At 37.5% G+C, this 20,036-nt stretch overlaps 1 protein-coding gene across 5 annotated transcripts; it reads right to left on the reverse strand.

Annotated features, from left to right (window-relative positions):
- Positions 1-5,537: 5,537 nt before the first annotated feature.
- Positions 5,538-10,905, reverse strand: LOC121252407 (transcription factor PIF3-like). 5 transcript variants are annotated; one of them, XR_005938217.1, is made up of 8 exons: positions 9,997-10,904; positions 8,605-9,853; positions 8,404-8,508; positions 8,211-8,276; positions 7,790-7,855; positions 7,151-7,684; positions 6,602-6,726; positions 5,538-6,111 (listed from the first exon to the last, which is right to left on the reverse strand). XR_005938217.1 is itself a non-coding variant. In XM_041152016.1 (7 exons), exons 1-7 carry the CDS (start codon positions 10,086-10,088, stop codon positions 6,007-6,009), a joined length of 2,217 nt encoding a protein of 738 aa, XP_041007950.1. In that variant the 5' UTR covers positions 10,089-10,905; the 3' UTR covers positions 5,538-6,006. The 5 variants fall into 5 exon arrangements, 3 of the variants coding, with proteins under 3 accessions (XP_041007950.1, XP_041007957.1, XP_041007965.1); XR_005938219.1 differs by lacking the exon at positions 5,538-6,111 and adding an exon at positions 6,929-7,038 and having other exon boundaries at positions 6,683-6,726; positions 9,997-10,903; XM_041152016.1 differs by lacking the exon at positions 6,602-6,726 and having other exon boundaries at positions 9,997-10,905.
- Between the last annotated feature and the right edge of the window lie 9,131 nt (positions 10,906-20,036).

Consider the following 20,036-nt stretch of genomic DNA (forward strand, 5'->3'; position numbering starts at 1 on the left):
ATTTCAATGTGCAATGTGGGAAGTGTTAGGTAGGGTATGTTAGAACAAGTGGTATGGAAATGATGGAGGTTTTATAACTATATTCTAAAGTTTTAGGAAGTGTGTAAGATCTAACATTTGATTCGTTACATAGATACACGTCAGTGTATGTATTTCTCTTGCTTTTCAGAAAGACTTGTGGTTACTATGAAGGGGTGTCTATCTTATACTTTGTGTATTATGAAGACAGACTTGGGAGGCTAAATTCAACATCTTTCATTCACTACAGATTCCACACCAGGCACTAGCATGCATGTAGAAGATCATGATGACAGGGGTTCCAGCAAACTGATTAGAAAAATTTCATGGAAGGCAGTTGTATTGTTGTTGGAGATAATGGACAAGCAGCAAATACATAAGTCATAGCTGCATTCCTTAGACAGGAGTAAGTAAAAAATGTAGAATTGATGAGATTCTAGTTATTCATGAAATACATAGTTATGACATATCATCCTACATATCTGTTTTCACATGGAAGGTGTTAATTTTCTTTGCAGTTTGGTTATATATATAAATAACTATATATATATATATATATATATATATATATATATATCAAGTAGTGGTTGGAGTATGTTTGGATTAAAAATTGATGTGCACCTTAGATAGATGCAGTAAAAATATATATGGTTGGGAAAAAGTTTAAGGTATATATTATTTCAGGTAGCTTTGTATGAATTATAGGGCAGCAAGTATGCAGTATATATATATATATATATATATATATATATATGTATATATATATAGGGTAGCAAGTATGCAGTGTGTGTATATATATATGTATATATAGGGAAGCAAGTATGTATTGTTTCATGTGGCTTTGTATGAATCAGAAATATGGTGGATTTGATATGTTTGGTTATTGTAGTCTTGTAAGTTTTATGTGAAAAATGATATTAGAGTTTTAGTTTGAGGTATCCTTTAATCTTGTTCAATGGCTCCTAAGGTGAGGTTGTAAACCACATAGCAATGCTTAGTTTCCAATATGTTCACCAAAAATATTTAAATGTGTCTTGGGAGGTCTTAAACTGGTATCATGTTATGATAACTTGAGTAAGGTGTATGAAATCAAAGTAATTGGATATGGGGGAGTTTTAATTAGCCATTATAATGTCTCAGATTCCTCGTTTGTATCAGCCTTTGATTGATTTGCTATAGTAATGTCCTAGTAGCTAGGCAAAAAATATTTTCTATTGGCTAATACAGTTAACTACATGGTTTTTTCAGGTAATTATGAGCCCCTAATATTTGTGGATTAAGAGGCTTTGCAACTAGATATGAATGGATATGAATTGGAGCAAAACAAGAGCAGCATGGAAGTGTTTTAAGTAATGTGTCTAGAACTAAAAATATGTATACATGTAGTTAGGCACAAGGATTTGTTATGAACATTACTAACCATGTAGGCTTCCCTCCTCTACTCTCCTATTTGCAAACATTGGTGTATTTTCATGGCCTTGATTGACTAGTTAACCCAGTGGAAAGATGTGTAAAACTAGTATTAATTCTATTATGTATATTGGTGAATTGAATTTTTTGTTGAAGTTCTTCAAGTGCTGGTTTTATCAAGTTAATGGCCTTTTGTTGTATAGTTGCAATTCTAGTATTTCTGATATTCTACTGATAGTCAATTGGTTTTTAATTCAATACAATGATATTTGAGTATTTTGATTGTAACACTTTGTGGGAAAACTGAAGTGAAAGTAGCTTTTTCTATAAGCATGTTTTGTGAGAAAAGACTCTTTAAGAAGAGTTGATGTGGTCGCAAAATAGGTAGTTTGCACAATGGGCACTTAATATTTCCCATGACTAATGTTCATGAAAATTATCTTTTCCGACGAATATTGTTCATGCAAACTGTCTTTTTTTTACTAATAGGTAGTTTGGTTTTTTTTGAAAAATAATATAGTTCGAGTGAAATTTTTCATGCAAACTATCTTATTGCCACAAATATTGTTCATGGGAAAAACAATAATCAACCTTCCATATTCCGTGAACATGGTTCATGGGTAAAACAATAAGCCACCACCTTATTTCATGAAAAATTCTATTATTTCTCACGAGAGAAGTCTAGATCTACACTTATTTACAACAAAATTTGGATGCTTTCTCCACCAATGACAATTATCATAATCATATACAAAATGTTAAAATTTTAATATAGCTCATTATCATAATAAATTTACATACTCTAAGTTAGTAACAAATTAGCAATTAACATCATAAAAATAAGTGGATAGATTTATTTTATTTGGAGTTCAGATGATTAGGGATTTTTTAAAATTTATTTTTCTCTATTTTTTTGTTTTAAGTTTTATTAGTATGATTGATAACCTTTTTGGATGGATATGGATAACTTTTATTTTTATTTTTCCCTTTTTTTCTATATTTTTCTTTTATTTAGAGTTTTGATGTTATTGGCATATTGCATATTTTTCAAGTTTTTTTTCCTATTTTTTGTATGTTGATAATAATTTAGGCTAAAAATGGGATTAAAGTTAGGATTTGGGTCGAAATTTGGCTAGCAATGCCAGTTGGGCCGAGTGTCAAAAAATTGGCCCATTTGGCATTGGGTTGGACCGATCAGACCAAATGGTTCTGGTCTGGTTCGGTCCATATGAGAGTTTGGTCTGGTCTAGGGTGGAAAAATCATGGACCAAAAGGGTTCAGTCTAGTCCCAAAATCCACCTATAGACCGACCGGACTTAACCGAATCCATCCCTAACATTGGATATAGATTGTACAAATGTGGCAAACGCTTTCACTGTGTCATTACATATAGGATCAGAACCACCTAACCAGCTAATCATGTGAAACAAGAGCATTGCATGGCATGGCATGACAAGATAGGGCAACACCAAGAATTTAATAAGGGTTTAAAGATCCCAATCCCACATTAAAAATATTAACTTTTTTGTTTTATATATTAGGAGAGGGGGTTGAATCCAAAACCTTCATTTTGGAGACTTGGGTGTTATGCCATCCGTCATAGGCCTTTGGCCCCACATTACAAATATGAAGTATCAAATTAGTTAGGGGAAATGCTAGGGAGCCCGTTTTGGGCTCCCGTTAAGTTTTCTCGATGGCTTTTTGTTTTAGTTTTTTTATTTTTTTATTTTTGATTGAGTGATTAAGAAAATATTGTTTAATAATAATATGAATTTCTTTCTTTTTTTTAATATTTAAAAGTGGTAAAAAAAGAATGTGAAAAAATCTTTTAACACATCATTTTTTTTAACACTTTTAAATATTTTTTAAAAGATAAAAAAAAATCACAATATTATTGAACAATATTTTCTTAATCACCGAGTGAAAAAAAAAAAAAACAATCGAGAAAACGGGTTTTGGGCTCCCTATCGTCTATAACAAATTAGTTAGTCTTTTAGAAGTTATTGTAGCTAGGACTTTTCCTAACACCTTTTGTCTTCCTTATTTTAAAATGACTATTCATCTAGGACATCTAGAACAGTGGCGGCTGAATTTATTTTGTGGTTTAAAGTGACTATTAAGTATACAAAGTTTTAATTTAAAAATAATAATATTTAAATATTAAATAATGAAATTTTATTAAATTTATGAGATGCAAAACAAATATTAATCTTATTTTGATTAATAATACCTATAACTAATATAATACTTTAAAAGATAATCTAATTTTTCTGTAGATAGAATATTATCCCTTATCCATATATATATACTTTTTTAATAATTAGTTTTGAAACCAAATAAGGCCATTATCAATATCAAAATAATATTCAAGAGTAATATATCATCATTTTGGTACTTTTATTTCAATTTCACGATTGTTTAAAATTTTTGAACATAACTAAGATCTTTTTGAGTAAAACTTTTATATTTACTGGTTTTTTTAACCAAATTTTACCATTTAAAAAGGATTTTATTTTAGGTAAAACTTTCTCCATTTTTTATGTTAATCAATATTTTTTCTATAATTTCCTTTTTAGGGTCATAATATTTGTTTTCTTATGGGGGACCTATCAAGTTGGGGCCTTAGTTGCCTACCCCTTGAGCAGACCCTATCCAAAGAAATATTTTAATCACAATAAAATTTTATAAATATAAATTTATAAATTGATGTGAAGCAATACATTAAATTATATAATTATTTTTATTATAAAATAAATCTAATATATTATATTAAAATATATTAATTTATAAATTTTTTTTGTGAGATTTCATTGTGGCCGTAACAATTTTCATTCAATAATAATCTTGGAGGAATTGTGACGGGTACATTTCGGCAATCAAATGTTGGACGTTGAAGCTCGTTAATTCTCTGCGTGAAAAACTAATAAGAACATGCTGGCTACTTCATAGTACAGTCGTATATGATGACTGTAGCGTTAAGGAGGGCATAAGAGTATAACCGCGACGTTAAGGTAGGCATAAAGGTATAGAAATCGTCCATGCATCATGAGCGTGCAATTTTTTTTTTTTTTTTTTTCCAAAAATAAAAAAAAATGAAAGAAGAAGCTATGTTCAGATGCAAATCTGTAAATTCGTACTCTTCATTTATGATTCGTAGTTAAATTTAACAGAGAAATTAAGAAATTAATAGAATTAAATCGAAGATCCATTTCATTGCAATTTTAAAAACAACTTAAATTGATTGAAATAATAATCTAGAGAATCATGGTATGATCAAGAAGTGATACTTAGGGGTGCCACCTGTAGCCCATGGGGCGGGGTTGCTATTACCTACACTCCACCCTAGCATGGGCAGAAGATGAGATTTGTCTCCCTCAGAATCTGTCTCTACACATTGAGGGCAGGACCCTCCATCCAAGTACCAACGGGCGGGATAGACCACTATTCCGTCTGTCCCCGTCCACCGCGGCACCGCCCACCACACCTATGACACAACTAGAGAAGAAAAGAAAAAAAAAAAAAAAGTTCACAAATTCACGACAAAATCTACAACAAAATATAAATCTACATCCTACAACAAAAAATCCTAAACTACTAAAAAACTACAACAAAAATCCACGGAGAAGAACTGTCGGGAGGGATAATTGGGGTTAATTCCAAAACGATGCCGTTTCGGCGTTATATATATATATATATATTTGTTATCAAAATGTCGTCGTTTTGATAATGAATATATATAAATATATATTTTGAACTAAGCGTAAGCCCAAATTGCAGAGGGAGGCAAGCCTGGCCCAGCCCGACTCCCTACACCGCACCTCTTATCTGTGCGGGCAGGGCCCCCGCCCCTGCATGGGCGGGCAGGTTTGCCCGAGCTGTCTAGGTGGGGCTGGGGCATTGGACACAGAGCAGCGGGGCGCGCCCACCCCTAACGATACCCAATGCTCTCCCAGCCCCAGGCACAAACCAGCAGCCATATACAACCCTTTCAAAACCCAACCACAGAGAAACTGCCCAAATATAGGAATAGAAAGGAACTAAGACTATTCCAGTGACACTACATTGCATGTGAGAGAGAGAGGCGCCGCCGGGGGGGAGCCAAGGAATAGTTGGAATATAACAATCGTTTCATTTATTTCAAATACTTATTGTGAAAGGACTGAACCAAGTTTTGAATACATGCTCCCGAGATAGTTTACTCTTAGACGTTGAAGAGACTGCATATGTCACTATTCAAATGTACAACTGCAAGAAAAATACCGAGTCTTCCCAAGGTAGCAAAACCTGTGCACTTTGTAATTGTACTACTACGAAATAAGAATACAGACTGTATCATGCCTCCCTGCTTCTTCAGTTGAAATTCCGAGATCATGAAGAAGCATGAAACGAAAGATTTAATCTCAAAAGGCCAAGACAGATTTCTATTCAATCACAAAGATCATCAGTATGGTTGTCAATCATTGCCTCCATGGATAACGAGTCATTACCGCTGGAAGCCACCAACATCCGACTTGTATAATAATTGAAGTAATCCCGATTTCCAATATCTGAGAAGCAGCTGGTCTACTCGGCACAAGGTCATTTCCGTTCACAGTTGAGAGCTGCATTGCCAGTAACATCTGGGGCTTGACCATTATTTTGCACCAAAGTAGACGACTCAAATGCTGAATTTGTAGTTGGACACTGGCATTAGGAAAAAAATCAGTAAAATATTAGGGGATTCTGGCAGACCAGGCAGAGTGCTACTCAATTAAACAGTCGCAGGAAACCTTTTGTGATAAAGAGTTGAAGTTTGGAAGGTTAGTTAAGTTTAACACATGTCTTTTTATATTAATTATGCTACTTACAAACTTGGCATATAACACACCACTTACTGTGAGGCCTATAATATTTATAAAAAGAGCAAGTACCAATACCTTTTTTTCTCTTTTTTTATGTAAGTTGATGTGGCAGGCTTCCATATCAACGGTGTGGTTGGTGTGTCAATAAAGTGACTTACAAATAGATTTATTCATTCATTTAAGAGTTTGACTTCATGAGCAAACAAAACAATTCTTTCATGAAACCCCAACTCTTTCTGTTTGAAGAGAACATCCCACGCAATTGAGGGCTGCTTGTCCAAGTTTTTCACACAAAAATGAAAATTTGAAGTACCAACCAGCATTTATCTGACCTTGTCTAGCTATCCAGCCAAGGTTCAATATCTTCATCACATTTCTTACATAGTTTTCTCAACCTTTTGGTTAGTAGTGTCTATATAAATGTCTACCCCATGTCTAACTGTCATCCTGCAAGACTCTGCTTGCCAACAAAGAACGCCAACAATCATGCATAGAACTTCAAGAAATATCGAGTCATTATTTCTTCTCAAACCTTTGGAAATAGATGTTAACCCCGACAAGTCATAATGAGAAAATATTGCAAAAATAATTCAGAGACCATGAACTAAGAAATATGACAGCTTAACAACCAATAAAAGAAAGGAGAGAGAGTAGCTTGCTTATATTTTTGCTTTTGCCGTTCCATAGAGACAGAGATGACAGTTCTGGCCTCATTTAAGAGAAAATTTGCCAGTGAAATGTATAATCTTCCACCTTTTAGTCTTCACATCTGTTGTCATAATTTTATTTAGTGATACATTTACAATAAATTTATGCTGAGTCTACCTTAATCACATTTTCACAATATTGTACGTTTCTTTTCCTACAAAAAATGCACAAACCTTATTAGATGTCTCATTCATTGAGCTATTGGCACCAGCGCTGTGCGGCACTTGAGGATTAATGGTCTGTATTGGATCCTTTGAGGTGGAAGCTAGAGCTGAATCCACATTTTCCATAGGACCTACCACCCCACAGGCATTCGGTCCTGCAGCTGATTTCATACGAGGCCCTCCCGACAGAGGAATTATGGGTGCACATGGCATCGACATGGGAATTCCTTGACTAGGAAGCCCAAACATCGGAAGGTTAGATCCTGCCATTGCATGGAAAGCAGTGCGTCCAGATATAGGTGGGCCAGGTAAATGTGCTCCTTGCAATGGGGGCACCTGAATCATAGGATACCCAGAAGATCCACCATTCATGTCGGGCATACCCATCCCAAAACTCATTCCCATTCCCATTCCCATTCCCATTCCCATTCCCATTCCAAGACCCATAGGAGAGAAATGAGCCATATGAGGTGCACTCATTTGTTGCATTCCTGTTGGTAACATCATAGGTGGCATATACAAACCAGCTCCCATGGACATAATCTGCATAACAATGTGAATAATGTCATGTTACAATTGGATTATCAAAATCCTGCAAAAATAAAACTGAAAAAACTATTTGATCAAGAAAGAGAAAAGAGTGCTTACTTGCACTTGAAATTGAAGCATCTTAAGATACTCAATGGCCTCATCAAGCATTGATGCTTTATCCACCTTATAATGCCAAAACCCAAAAGTCAGAAAAACAGAGAATGAAGAAAATATCATGCTTTTTAGCTGGTTAAGCTCAAGGTTACAATCTTCTATAAGATCCATCACTTTCAGAATTAACTAAATTTGTCAAGCAACTAAATTAGGTTAGCATCAAACTCTGAAACCTTGCACCCATTTGAGCTTTTAGCTATAGAATCATAAACACAGGTATCCACTAATATAAAGTAATTCCACTTCCATATGGCCAAATTCTAAGCCATGGTCTTAGATTTAGGTAATTGATTCAATTACAAAGTCTAAACAACGCATGTCCACCTAGCAAATCTTGCACAAAACTGTAACAGAAAATGTAAACCTTATTGCAGTTTGGTATGAGTTCTTGTAATGCACGCATCTTCTCATTAATCCTATCTCTTCGCCTCTGTTTGTAGAAGTCCAAAAAGAGTAACAGTTACAAACTTATAGTTCAGAAATAAGGCAGTGAAGAACCATAAAAGAAATAACCACATTCTTTATTGCAAATGCTAGTCTTGAATGGTATTGCTCACCCTTTCTGATAGATTATGCACTTCTGCTGCTCGGCTTCTCTTAGAACCCGTACCACCTCGAGCAGGAGCTGCTTTTTTTGCACCCACTGATTCCTGCTCAACGTCCTGGACACAATAGTGTTTTCTTTGGTAAATAGAGAAAAGTGAGACAGGTAAGACCAACAAATACTGAAAAGAAGTAAAACCAACACTTTAACTTACTTCACTATGGCATTCAGACTCTTCAGTATCATGACCTTTCCTCTTCATATTATGTGTTGGATCGTCCGAAGCTCTTTCCACACTATTGCCTGAGCAAACAGAAGAAGAAGGAACAACAGGCTCTGTAGTCTTCTCACAATCTCGTAGTCCTTTCGTTGCACTTTCCCCAAGGACTTGATTGGAGGTTTTATCATTCTTAGAGGCATCCTCTTGACAAACAGCCTCAGATTGAATAGAGGCAATCGGTTCCTCAACAGGCTTATCATCCATTGGTTTTAAATCAACCTTGGATGGGAATGTGACAGGTTGGCAATGGGAACTTGATTCTTTCCGGGAACCAGTACTTGAATCGATAATTGTTGATTCAGGAGAATTTTTACTAGGTGCAGCAGAACCTTTTTCCTTGCTCGCTATCCTTTGCATGCTTGATCCCGAACCAGCCATCAGGCCAATGTTCTGAAGATTAGCTTTCACAAGAGCAGCCGGTCGTGAGAAATGCGAGAAATTCATCAGATTGGAGTTATTACCAGGCGGCCTTGGATCTTTCTTCTGCAACTGTATGCTATGAAATCCATCTGCAGCAGATGCAACCCGTGTTGAATCTCCACACAGACTGTGGTGCATGACGTTGCTAGTATTATTGCCAGTGACATCTGAAACCTTTGATCTAAGTGATGGAAGTGATGTTTGGCATTGTTGTGATAACGAGTGGATGGGACGAAAACTAGTTCTAGATATTGTGGCCTCGCCACCTCCCACTTGCGAAACCTTTGACACATCCCCCTGTCCTAAACTCACACCATCATTCACAGAATCGGTATGGCAATCCCTATAGACCATATTACAACTATTTCTCTTGTCCTCAGATGCCACATTACTATCGGTGGATAGTTCATTTGCAGTGACACAAGAAAATTCAGGCAAGAACTCAGAACAATATTCATGCTGTAAAGGTTCATGGATTGGATAATTCAACCAAGGCATCATGTCATCATCTTGACTCAAATCAATTTCACTGGACGGCACCGACATTGGGATTTCACTCAATACAGAGTCCAAGACGCCAAACTTCCCCACCTTTGAACTGTTTCCATTTCCCATATCTTTATCTCTTGTCTTAACGGTGTGAGATGGTAAACAGTAAGATGGTAAGCTGTTACTAGTTGGGCTCTTTCTAGCTCTGCTGGACTGACCTTGCTTCATAATCTGACCATTTTCCCATACAAGCTCAAAAAGGTCATTCTCAGGTCTGCATCATAATAACCCACAAGAACAGGAACAATAATAATGAAAAAATGACCAAAGATCAAATAGGATCACCAAACCCAATCCGCTGGCGTGAACGAATGCATTCCAAATAAATAAAGTAAAAGAAAGTGAAACTGAGCTTACAGAAAAGATAGATCAGTTGAACACGTTGTGTTCTTCTCTTGATTAGAATCAAGCTTCCCTTTAGCCATTCGATACAGCTCAGACAAAGGCATGATGGAGAGGTGGAAACACACTTCGTTCTTCAAAAATGCCCCAGGTTCAAGCACCCATCCATTTTTGGTAGCTTCAACTCACTACTTTTACTTCTCGATGCACAGTTCAAAGAACCAAACAAATGGAAACCCAACAAGAATTTAAGAGCCAAGCCTGTCCAAAACGCCACTATAAGACAATCCCAGTTGAACTTACAGGGCCGAAAAGGAAAGGGCACTCCTTTTACGGTTATAATTCACAATACCAAAGTCTTTGTCAGGGAGGTATATAATATAGAAAATTGCAAATCTAATTAAGAATCAAGTATCAGTCAAACCAATTCTTTAATGGCTTCCACTGATACAAAAACCCTCCAAAATTTTAGTTTAAAACTTTGATCTTTTCCGCTTTTTTAATCATTAAATAGCAACCCCAAGAAATAGGAACAAAAAATAAATAAACCCAGATCATCAAATCAAAAACCTCAAACAAACACCACTAACTTTGCACATAAAATCACAGGAAAGCGGTGTGACTTGTAGACCCGCTAAAACAACGCTACCCAATTTTCAACCGTGAAAAATCCATATAATTCATTAGAAAGAAACAAGAAATCTTTGGAAAATCTGATCCTCCTCGAACTAGTCAAGTTTTGCTAATCCAGATGCATTAAAAAAGTAAAATTTTGGTCATAGATCAGAATAAATGTTCCCCAAAGTGCAAGCTTCAAGAGTTTGTGGCTAAGCTCAGAGAGGGGGAAGGGGGGGGTGGGGATACAAGTTGACGTAGAAGACGGCGAAAGGCTGGCAGACTTGCAGAGGATGGAGAGAGAGAGAGGGAGAGAGATGAGCTTAACCACAGTTAGTGGTTGTTAACTTGTTATCATGGTTAAGTTTCTTTTTCTAATGGGGTGCGGGCCCATGTCTATGTGGACCTCGGCTTAACATTTTTTATTATTCCAATTTAAATCCAACAGTTAAGGAAGGTGTTGTATTGCGATTGGAGTACCAAACTCATAAGGCCTAACATTTATTTCACACCCGGTATGGAGGAAGTGTGGGCAGGTGTCCCAATTGGTGTGGTAGGTTGTCCCTGTTCTCTGTATTTGCATACTACATATTATCCTTTTTGTATAATATGTTATCTTTATTTAACGAATTGGCTATGGATTGGATTTTGTAGTTGTGCGTTGAATGGATGCATTCATAGTGGAACACAACATTATCATATCACCCTCGTTCTTATATGCATCAGTTGGATTGGGAGCCTGGGTCTCCCCCCGCCTTTTTATACTCTCTATATATAGTAGATATATATATATATATTATTTACGTAACGTTTGAAATTTGTGGCTTAAGGGATTAATAAAGCCATTGACTTGTCCACAATGGTTTTTTTATTCTCTCTCTAAACAATCGTCTTCCATCCCTTCATTTTTTGAGAGAGTTTGTGCCATATTTAGGTGGGCAGTGGCATGAATTTGATGGTTTGATGGCATATGATTCAGCTTCTCAAATGAAAATTTTGAATTCGAAACGTCCACCCCTTTATAAATAATATATATATATATATATATATATATATATATATATATATATATATATATAGTTGGGTGGTGGAATGTAGTATTGGCATTGAATGATCCTTTTGATTATGTAAACTTGAATTTTTACCATGAACCATGAGATCACCCCTTTTTCTGTTGTCTAAGTTGAAATGATGATTAGAAATTTAGGATCTAGTTAAACACAAGCTTCCACGTACTTCAATCTTGCTATTTCATACCATTATTTAAATTTGGTTTTTTTTAATCATTAGTTGCAATCGATCATGTAACTCGTGATTCTTTCAAAGTAGAATCTATAAGATCATCACATATTATAAATTCATAATCAGCTTGTTAGGTCACCCTTTGATCGAGATGTATCTATTGCCCATTATCTTGGAAGTTGAACATGCTAATATCCTATACCAAGATCTTAAGTGTCTTTTTCCATGGATGTAATTTCTTATAAACGAAGACCCTAGGGTCTTTCAAAAGCCAAATCACTGACTTTGTATTGCTTGGGATAGATTTTGAGCCCACTATAGTATACGGCAATAGGAAAAAGTAGGAAAGTCATTAATTTAATGGGAGATAATTCAATATTAGGGTTAATGGGTTTAGATTTGGATCAAGTACGTTATCATGACTCCCACATAGTAGGATTGAGAAGCTAAATCCTCATTTGTCCAAATTTTTATTAAAGTTGGGATTAGGATTTCCTGTGGACCTCACCGTTCCAAGATCAGGGAATGGGCAATGTCCACGTGGACCCTTACTGGCCCAGTAAGGGATTTGGAAACATGCATGTGGGCCCCCAATTCATTTTAGCATTTCTCTCTTTCTCATATGCTGCATGTACCATTATTATGAGCAGAGGAGAATGTGATATGGTTTCACCCAGGAGGAAATTTTGATACAGAGACGTGGGAAGAACAGAGGATAATGTAAATTAATCAAAGTGACCCTCCATACATAACAGAGCTGCGACGGACATCCTATTAAATAATCCCTTCTTGGCTGCAGAGCCTTATAAATTGGACCCAAACATGAATTATGCTTTCTCTGTCTCTCTCTCTCTTGGTGCCAACTGTGTTTGCAGGCTCGTGTCTCTGCTTCCTGCAATCTGCACATGACCACTACATCCATCTAGCACGCACAGATATTTTTATGACTGAATCTTAATTCTTAAAATCGCCGGTAAGAAGAGAAGCAGCACAGAGCCAGGGTGCTAAAAACAACAACCAGCTGTTTTTTTTTTTTTTTTTTTTTAATCTTTTTTCTTGTCTGTAGGTGCCACCAACCCATATCTAGAATTTATGAACAATTAGTTGCAGATTCACCCATGTAAAAATGCAACTTCTGCATCATTCATGTACATCCACAAACAAATAATATGAAGGTATGGCTATTATTTTCCTTTTAAGTTAAAATAATAAGACAAGCATTAGAATTGTTCTACTTACTCCATTTTGTGAAAATGTCTATTTTCATCATTTAAAGTTTTCTTCCCCCTAGTCTTATTTCTGCGTGCATAGGGAACATGTTCAGATCACTAAGCTGGAGAGCATGCAGCTGAGAGTAGACACATAGAGGCAACCATTGTATTTAAGATATGATAACAACATATCATTTGATCAGATTTCAGAAGGGACCACCTGTTTTTGTTATATTTGACTGCCCATGATGTTCTGTATTCAGGATTAAAATAACTCTACTCATGCGACAACCTGCCAGGACAACTGTCCAGAAATTTTAACAAGTTCATGGAAGGTAGCACGTCACCTGAACATTATATGAGCAGCAAAGATAAATGAGGGGCTGTGAGTGGATTTCTCCGGAACTGCTTCCCAATGGGAACATAAGGGATGTTCAGAATCTCTGGTCTGTTGCTGCCATGATTTTATTGTGGAAAATTTCCATGTTAAAACAGTAATTCTTTTCTTCAATAGAAAGGTTTATGTTTCTTGCAGTACTTCTATTAACAGGCTATATGCACAGGCTGTATCCTAATATATAACATGACTCGTAAAGATACTACTATTTCTGTCACTCGGTACCACAGAGATTGCGTATATTACAGTACAGTTAAAAGAGATGATACGAGTTATGGAATGGATGAAGTAACAGATGGGCTAAAGTAAATTATTAAATTCTCGATGCAACTTGATCACATGATGTTGGGGTGGGTTGGAGACAAATCGAAGAGCATCAAATCAGGAGTTACTAATGGAGAATCAAGATTTACTATTGCCACTTGTTTTGAATGCATATGTGCTTTTATTCATGATTCAAAATGAATATGCCAGCAAGGCTGCAAATATGTGCTTTTATTTTACCGCAAGGTAGAATTTTAAAGGCTTTTCATAACACGTCATTTGCCTTCCAAATTCATAGAATTCCATAACATGAGACTTCCTACGTTCTGCATCCTTTGCTAAACAACAGCCAACACTAGTTCTAAAATAATAATTGATGGATTCATAAAAATATGTTAAAAGCACATAGAACTCTTTTTGTGCATACCATATGATAAGAACCCAGGTCCAATAATGTTGGGGAAATCAACACAGCAGAATGAATAAAAGCGGTAATAAAAGAGCACGCTTTACGTACTCAGTGTCACCAAGAATTTAATGTGATTCGGTAACTGCCTACATCCACAGAAAAGAGATTCACTAATTAATAATGATACACAAAAAAATATTATAGAGAATGAGGATCACACTCCACTCAACTCAACTCTCTTCTTTTCTCTCAGAACTCTCCGGGCTCTCTCTCTTTTCTCTTCTTCTTGGGTGTGATTTGAGACTCTCGCCGAGTGCCTCAATTTATAGGCGATTGCATTTATTTGCATTCAATGGACAGTTGAGCGTTGGACGCTGGGTGTTGGGCGTTGAGTGCTGAAGGTTCAGGGACTTCAACAAATAATAGGAACCCATATATGATTGGCATAATTCCTACAATCACCGAGCAAAGCTCCTTTAACTGACGAGTCAGGTTGGATTGGCATTGACTCTATAAACCTCTTAGCTTCATCCAATTCACCGACCTAACCAAGCAAGTAAGTAAACCATGCAAGACAGTGTTCAGGCCCGGGATTCATGCCATGGACCTCATTCAGGGAATATAATTAAGCAAATCAAACAATCCTTCTTCAACATGACCAGCAAGCATGGCCATAGACTGATACAACAGAAACAAATGTAATGTAATCAGGTTTAGTCCCCTTGCTAACCATTTCCTCCTAAAATTCAATGACTTGTTCAGTTGAGAATAGAAGTGAACTTAACTTCGGTTGATACTACCACATTTAGCATATAGCAGTTGTTGAAGAGGAAAGAGAGACAAGTGTAGTTGCTTGTGATATGTTGGCTATCAATTTGGATACTACTTCCTCAAGAGCAGCCCACTTAGGCTTCGTTTGGTAGTAAGGTGATCTCAGATGATCTGTGAATTATAATGAAAAAGTTATAAAAAAATAATTATGAAATATTAAATAATAGTGAATAGTAATAAAAAATAGTAAAAAGTAGATAAAAAATAATAATAAAATATTGAATATCAGATCACTCCACTACCCAAACGTAGCCTTAATCTGCCTCAAATTGCACTTAAGTAGTATAGACTACTAGTTCTTTAAAAATTAGCCAAGCCACTTAATATGGCCAATCGTATGGTACCAGATTATATAAAATATAAGTTTCAAGAAAAAGGACCCGGTTCCATTCCCGTGTTGCACCCCGTCTAGGATATGGATATCACTCCTAAAACTTGGTGCACTCAAGTGAGCCATTCCCTTCGAACCATAAAAAATGGCTGCGACCGCCTCTTTAGCTCCATTACGCACCCCATTGCACATCAGTCATAAGACCAATAAAACTTTCTAAAACCTTTCAATGCATTCCTAGGGTCAGTTCCTTTTCGTTATCATTGAACGTATTCATAAGGTCACTCGGGGTGCTATTTTTGGGTTAATGGAAAATGAAAGAAGACAAAGAAAAGAATGAAGAAATGGAATGGAAAATCAAGACCAGGACTCAAGGATGTAAATTGAGAAAGCCAAAACCTCCAAACTTATATTTCATTGTCAATCTTCAAAATGAAGTCTTACAAGGATTCAATACTATTTACAAGCTTTAACAGGCTTATAAATAACTTCCAACAACTTAGCTAAATTGACGGCCCTACGACTAATAAAAGGCCTGCCTTACTAACCAAGCCACACATGCCAACCTATTAACCATTCAAAACCATCAGACCTATTATATTGCTCACCCCTTTAAAGCACCTTGTCCACGAGGTGCCATGTATTAGAGATAAGGATCCCAGTAAGAAGAGATCATGATAGATTCTAGAACATCATCACAGCTGGTCAACATGCGAGATTTTTGGCATTATCTTCGTATAGATATGTTCTATTGATAGAATATAGTAATTTGTAGATATCCTTGTCTCTAGCTTTTCCTTGCTTAGTTTTTCTACTTTGCCGTTGCACTCTGTACATATATGGCAACGATCACATGAATGAAAATCAATTCATTCCCTCATCCATCGCTCATATTCTTTATGGTATCTGAGCTTTTTCTTCTCTAACGAGACTGCTCCAACCTTGATCCTATGGCTTCCACTAGCTCTAGTGTTCCCGTGGTTACTACTCCACCCACTTCATCGAAAGAACAACAACAACTAGTTTCTGTCAATGATGGCACCCAACTACCCTTGAAGCTCACCCCTACGTACCAACTATCCTTCTTGGAAGGCTCAGTTAGTCACTCTTCTTATAGGATATGATCTTATAGGGTTCATTGCTGGCACACTTCGATGTCCATCTCACGGTGACCCTACTTTGCCCCCATCTGCTGCCTATTTGCTGTGGTACGGGCAAGATCAACTCTTGCTTCATGCCATTTTTACCTCAGTTTCTAAGGTGGTGATGCCTCTCATTGCATTTGTGGAGACATCGTATTCAGCATGGGAACGACTTCGATGCTTTTATGTCAACAGGTCTCGAACTCGTGTTATGCAGCTTCAGGAGGATCTCACACTGATCCAACATGGCACCCGATCTGTCAGTGACTTTCTTCTATCTGTGAAAGTACTTGCAGACGAACTCGCAGTGATTGATGCACCTCTTTCTGCAGATGATATCACTCTCTATGTCCTGAATGGACTCGGGTCAGACTTCAAGGAAATCGTGGCGCCCATTCGAGCTCAAGAAAACCCTCTCAATTTTGAGGAACTTCATGATTTATTGGTTGGTCATGAAAGCTACATCAAGCGCATAGATTCTGCTACTGCTACTTCGGTTGCTACTGCGAATTCCACTCAACGTCGCAGCAACCAGCCCGAGTCCAGCAACAAACGGCACCAGGGAAAATCCTCTAATGGTGACAAACGCTATACCAAGCGTGACAAAAGGGGCAAATCGGCTGTCACCTATCAACTTTGTGCTGAACAGGGCCATACAGCCAAGAAATGTCCCTCATTTACTAAATGTGAACCATCTACACATTGTGCTACAAATGGTCGTGCTTCGGACAATAAATGGCTTGTCGACTATGCTGCCTCTCACACAATTACTTCAGATCTGTCCAATCTCTCTATTCACTCTGAATATGATGGCATGAACAAAGTAGTTATTGGTGATGGCTCAAGTTTGCGTGTTACACACGTTGGCTCCATGTCCATTCCTTCTCCTTTCTCATTCTCGCACTTTTACCTTACCTGATGCTTTACGTGTTCCTTCAATTCACAAAAACCTTAATTATGTGCACAACTTTACCAAAGCGAATAATTTCTTTCTTGAGTTTCACACTTTTGAATTTTTTGTGAAGGATCAGAGCACGAGAATGACACTCCTTTGAATTAGATGTCAAGATGGTGTACATCCACTGCCGGTACCAGTTGCTTCCAGTTCTCCTCGTCCTCTTGCACTAGTGGTGAATCACTGGCTAGTTGGCATCGGTAGTTAGGCCATCCGACTTCTACTCTTGTGTCTCAAATTGTCAATCATAATGCTTTACATGTGTTGTCTAAGGATTCTTCTTTGAGCACCCTTTGGGCTTCGTGCAAATGCAATAAAAGTCATCATCTTCCTTTCGGAAAAACCTCTCTTGTTAGTTCTCATCCATTAGAATATATTTACACTAATGTTTGGGGCCCTGCATCTTTCACCTCTGTTGATGGTTTCAAATACTATGTCATCTTCATTGATCATTTCACCAAGTACAGCTGGTTTTTTCCTCTTTGCAAAAAATCGGACGTGATCAGTCCCATCTTGACTCACCTCAAAACCATGCTGAAAAATCAGTTTTAGCACAAAATAAAAACTTTTTATTCTGATAATGGGGGTGAGTTTCAAGCATTGCATTCTTTCTTAGCCTAAAATAGTGTTGGTTTGTATACCTCTGCTCCTCACACTCCCCAACAAAATGGGACTAGTGAGCGTCGTCATCGACACATTGTAGATACCAGTCTCACCTTACTACATCAAGCCACTCTTCCCTTATCTTATTGGTCTCATGCTTTTCAAACTGCGATTTACTTGATAAACTGACTGCTATCAAAAGTTCTTAAAAATAGATACCCATTTGACGTCCTCTTTGATCGTCCACCAAACTATCTCAAACTAAAAACCTTTGGTTGTCAATGCTTTCCTTGGTCAAGACCGTATAGTACCACCAAACTTCACCCTCGTTCCCGTCCATGTCTGTTCATTGGGTACAACACTTCCCAAAGTGCTTATTGTTGTCTAGATCTAGAGTCCTCCAAAACTTATATATCTAGACATGTTGAATTTGATGAGCATGTTTTTCCCTTTGCCATTTTTGCTCCTCACCAACCGATGCCACTGGTCTCATCTTCTAGTGGAGGACCTCCTACTGAACTGTTGCATCTGGTGCCCCCAGCCCGATCTCCACCAGTTGGAAATCTGCACCTGCAGGATGCTACTCCTACTGCCTCGATCCAGCCCCCACCGAGTCCCTCACCAGAGCCATCTGCAGCCTCTTCCCCAGTAATCTTCCACCCAACCCAACCCCTCACCTCCTCATGTCCTGCCTTCCCAAACCCATCCAATGACCACATGGTCCATGCACAACATTTATAAACCCAAGCAGCTCTACCTAGTTACCAAGCACCCTCTCCTTCACCCTATGGAGCCCACCTGTGTTACGCAAGCCTTGAAAGATCCCAATGGCGCCGAGCAATGTCGGATGAATTCACAGTTCTTGTGAAACATGGTGCTTGGGAACTAGTTCCTAAAACAGTTGCTAAAAATATGGTAGGATGCAAGTGGGTTTTCCCTATCAAACGAAACCTGGATGGTAATATTGAGCGCTATAAAGCACGGTTGGTGGCTAAGGATTTTCATCAGCGACCGGGCTTTGACTATACTGAAACCTTTAGTCCTGTAGTCAAACCCGTCATTGTTCGTTCATTCTCACTCTTGTCGTGAGTCATGGTTGGCCCTTATGGCAACTTGACATCAATAATGCATTCTTACATGGAGCCTTGCATAAGGATGTCTATATGGGTCAATCGCCTGGTTTTGTTGATCCTAACTCTCCTTTGCATGTCTGCAGGCTAAAGAAATATATTTATGGCCTAAAGCAAGCTCCACAAGCGTGGTACAAGGAGCTCCAACTTTATTTGCTACACTTGAGGTTCTTTAACTCAAAGGCAAATCCCTCTCTGTTCATTCTTCAGCAGGATAAATTAACAATCTATTTCCTTGTCTATGTGGATGATTTGATCATCACTAGAAGTGATTCTGCTATTGTCAACAAGATCATTCGTCAACTTGGAGAAAAAATTTCTCTTAAAGATCTCGGCCTCCTCCACTATTTTTGTGCATGGAAGTGATTCCTTACAAGCATGGCTTATTCCTTACCCAGCGCAAATATATTCATGATCTCCTTGTTTGAACCTGAATGGAAGGTGCCAAAGAGGTTCAAACTCCACTTGCTTCCAAGGAAAACTTAGTGCTAAATGATGGCTCCCAACCAGTTGATGCTACTGAGTATCGAAGGGTAATTGTCTTACAATATTTGGCCTTTACAAGGCTGGATATAGCTTTTGTTTGGATTATATCTTTGTTTAGTGAACTCGGTATTTCAATTCTCACGGCTCCTACAATTTTTTGTGACAACGTTGGCGCCACCCAACTAAGTCTCAACCCTGTTTTCCACTCTCGCATGAAACATATAGCAATTCACTACACTTTGTCCAGCACTTAGTTGGTAAGGGAATCTTGCATGTCTCGCATGTTAGTATAGAAGATCAACTTGCTACCTCCTCACAAAAAGCTTATCTCATCGACGTTTTCAATGGCTTTCAACCAAGATTGGTGTTGCCAATGGAACACACCTCTTGAGGGGGCATATTAGAGACAATGATCCCAGTAAGAAGAGATTGTGACAGA

Source organism: Juglans microcarpa x Juglans regia, chromosome 1D, assembly GCF_004785595.1.
Source record: "Juglans microcarpa x Juglans regia isolate MS1-56 chromosome 1D, Jm3101_v1.0, whole genome shotgun sequence".
NCBI lineage: Eukaryota > Viridiplantae > Streptophyta > Magnoliopsida > Fagales > Juglandaceae > Juglans > Juglans microcarpa x Juglans regia.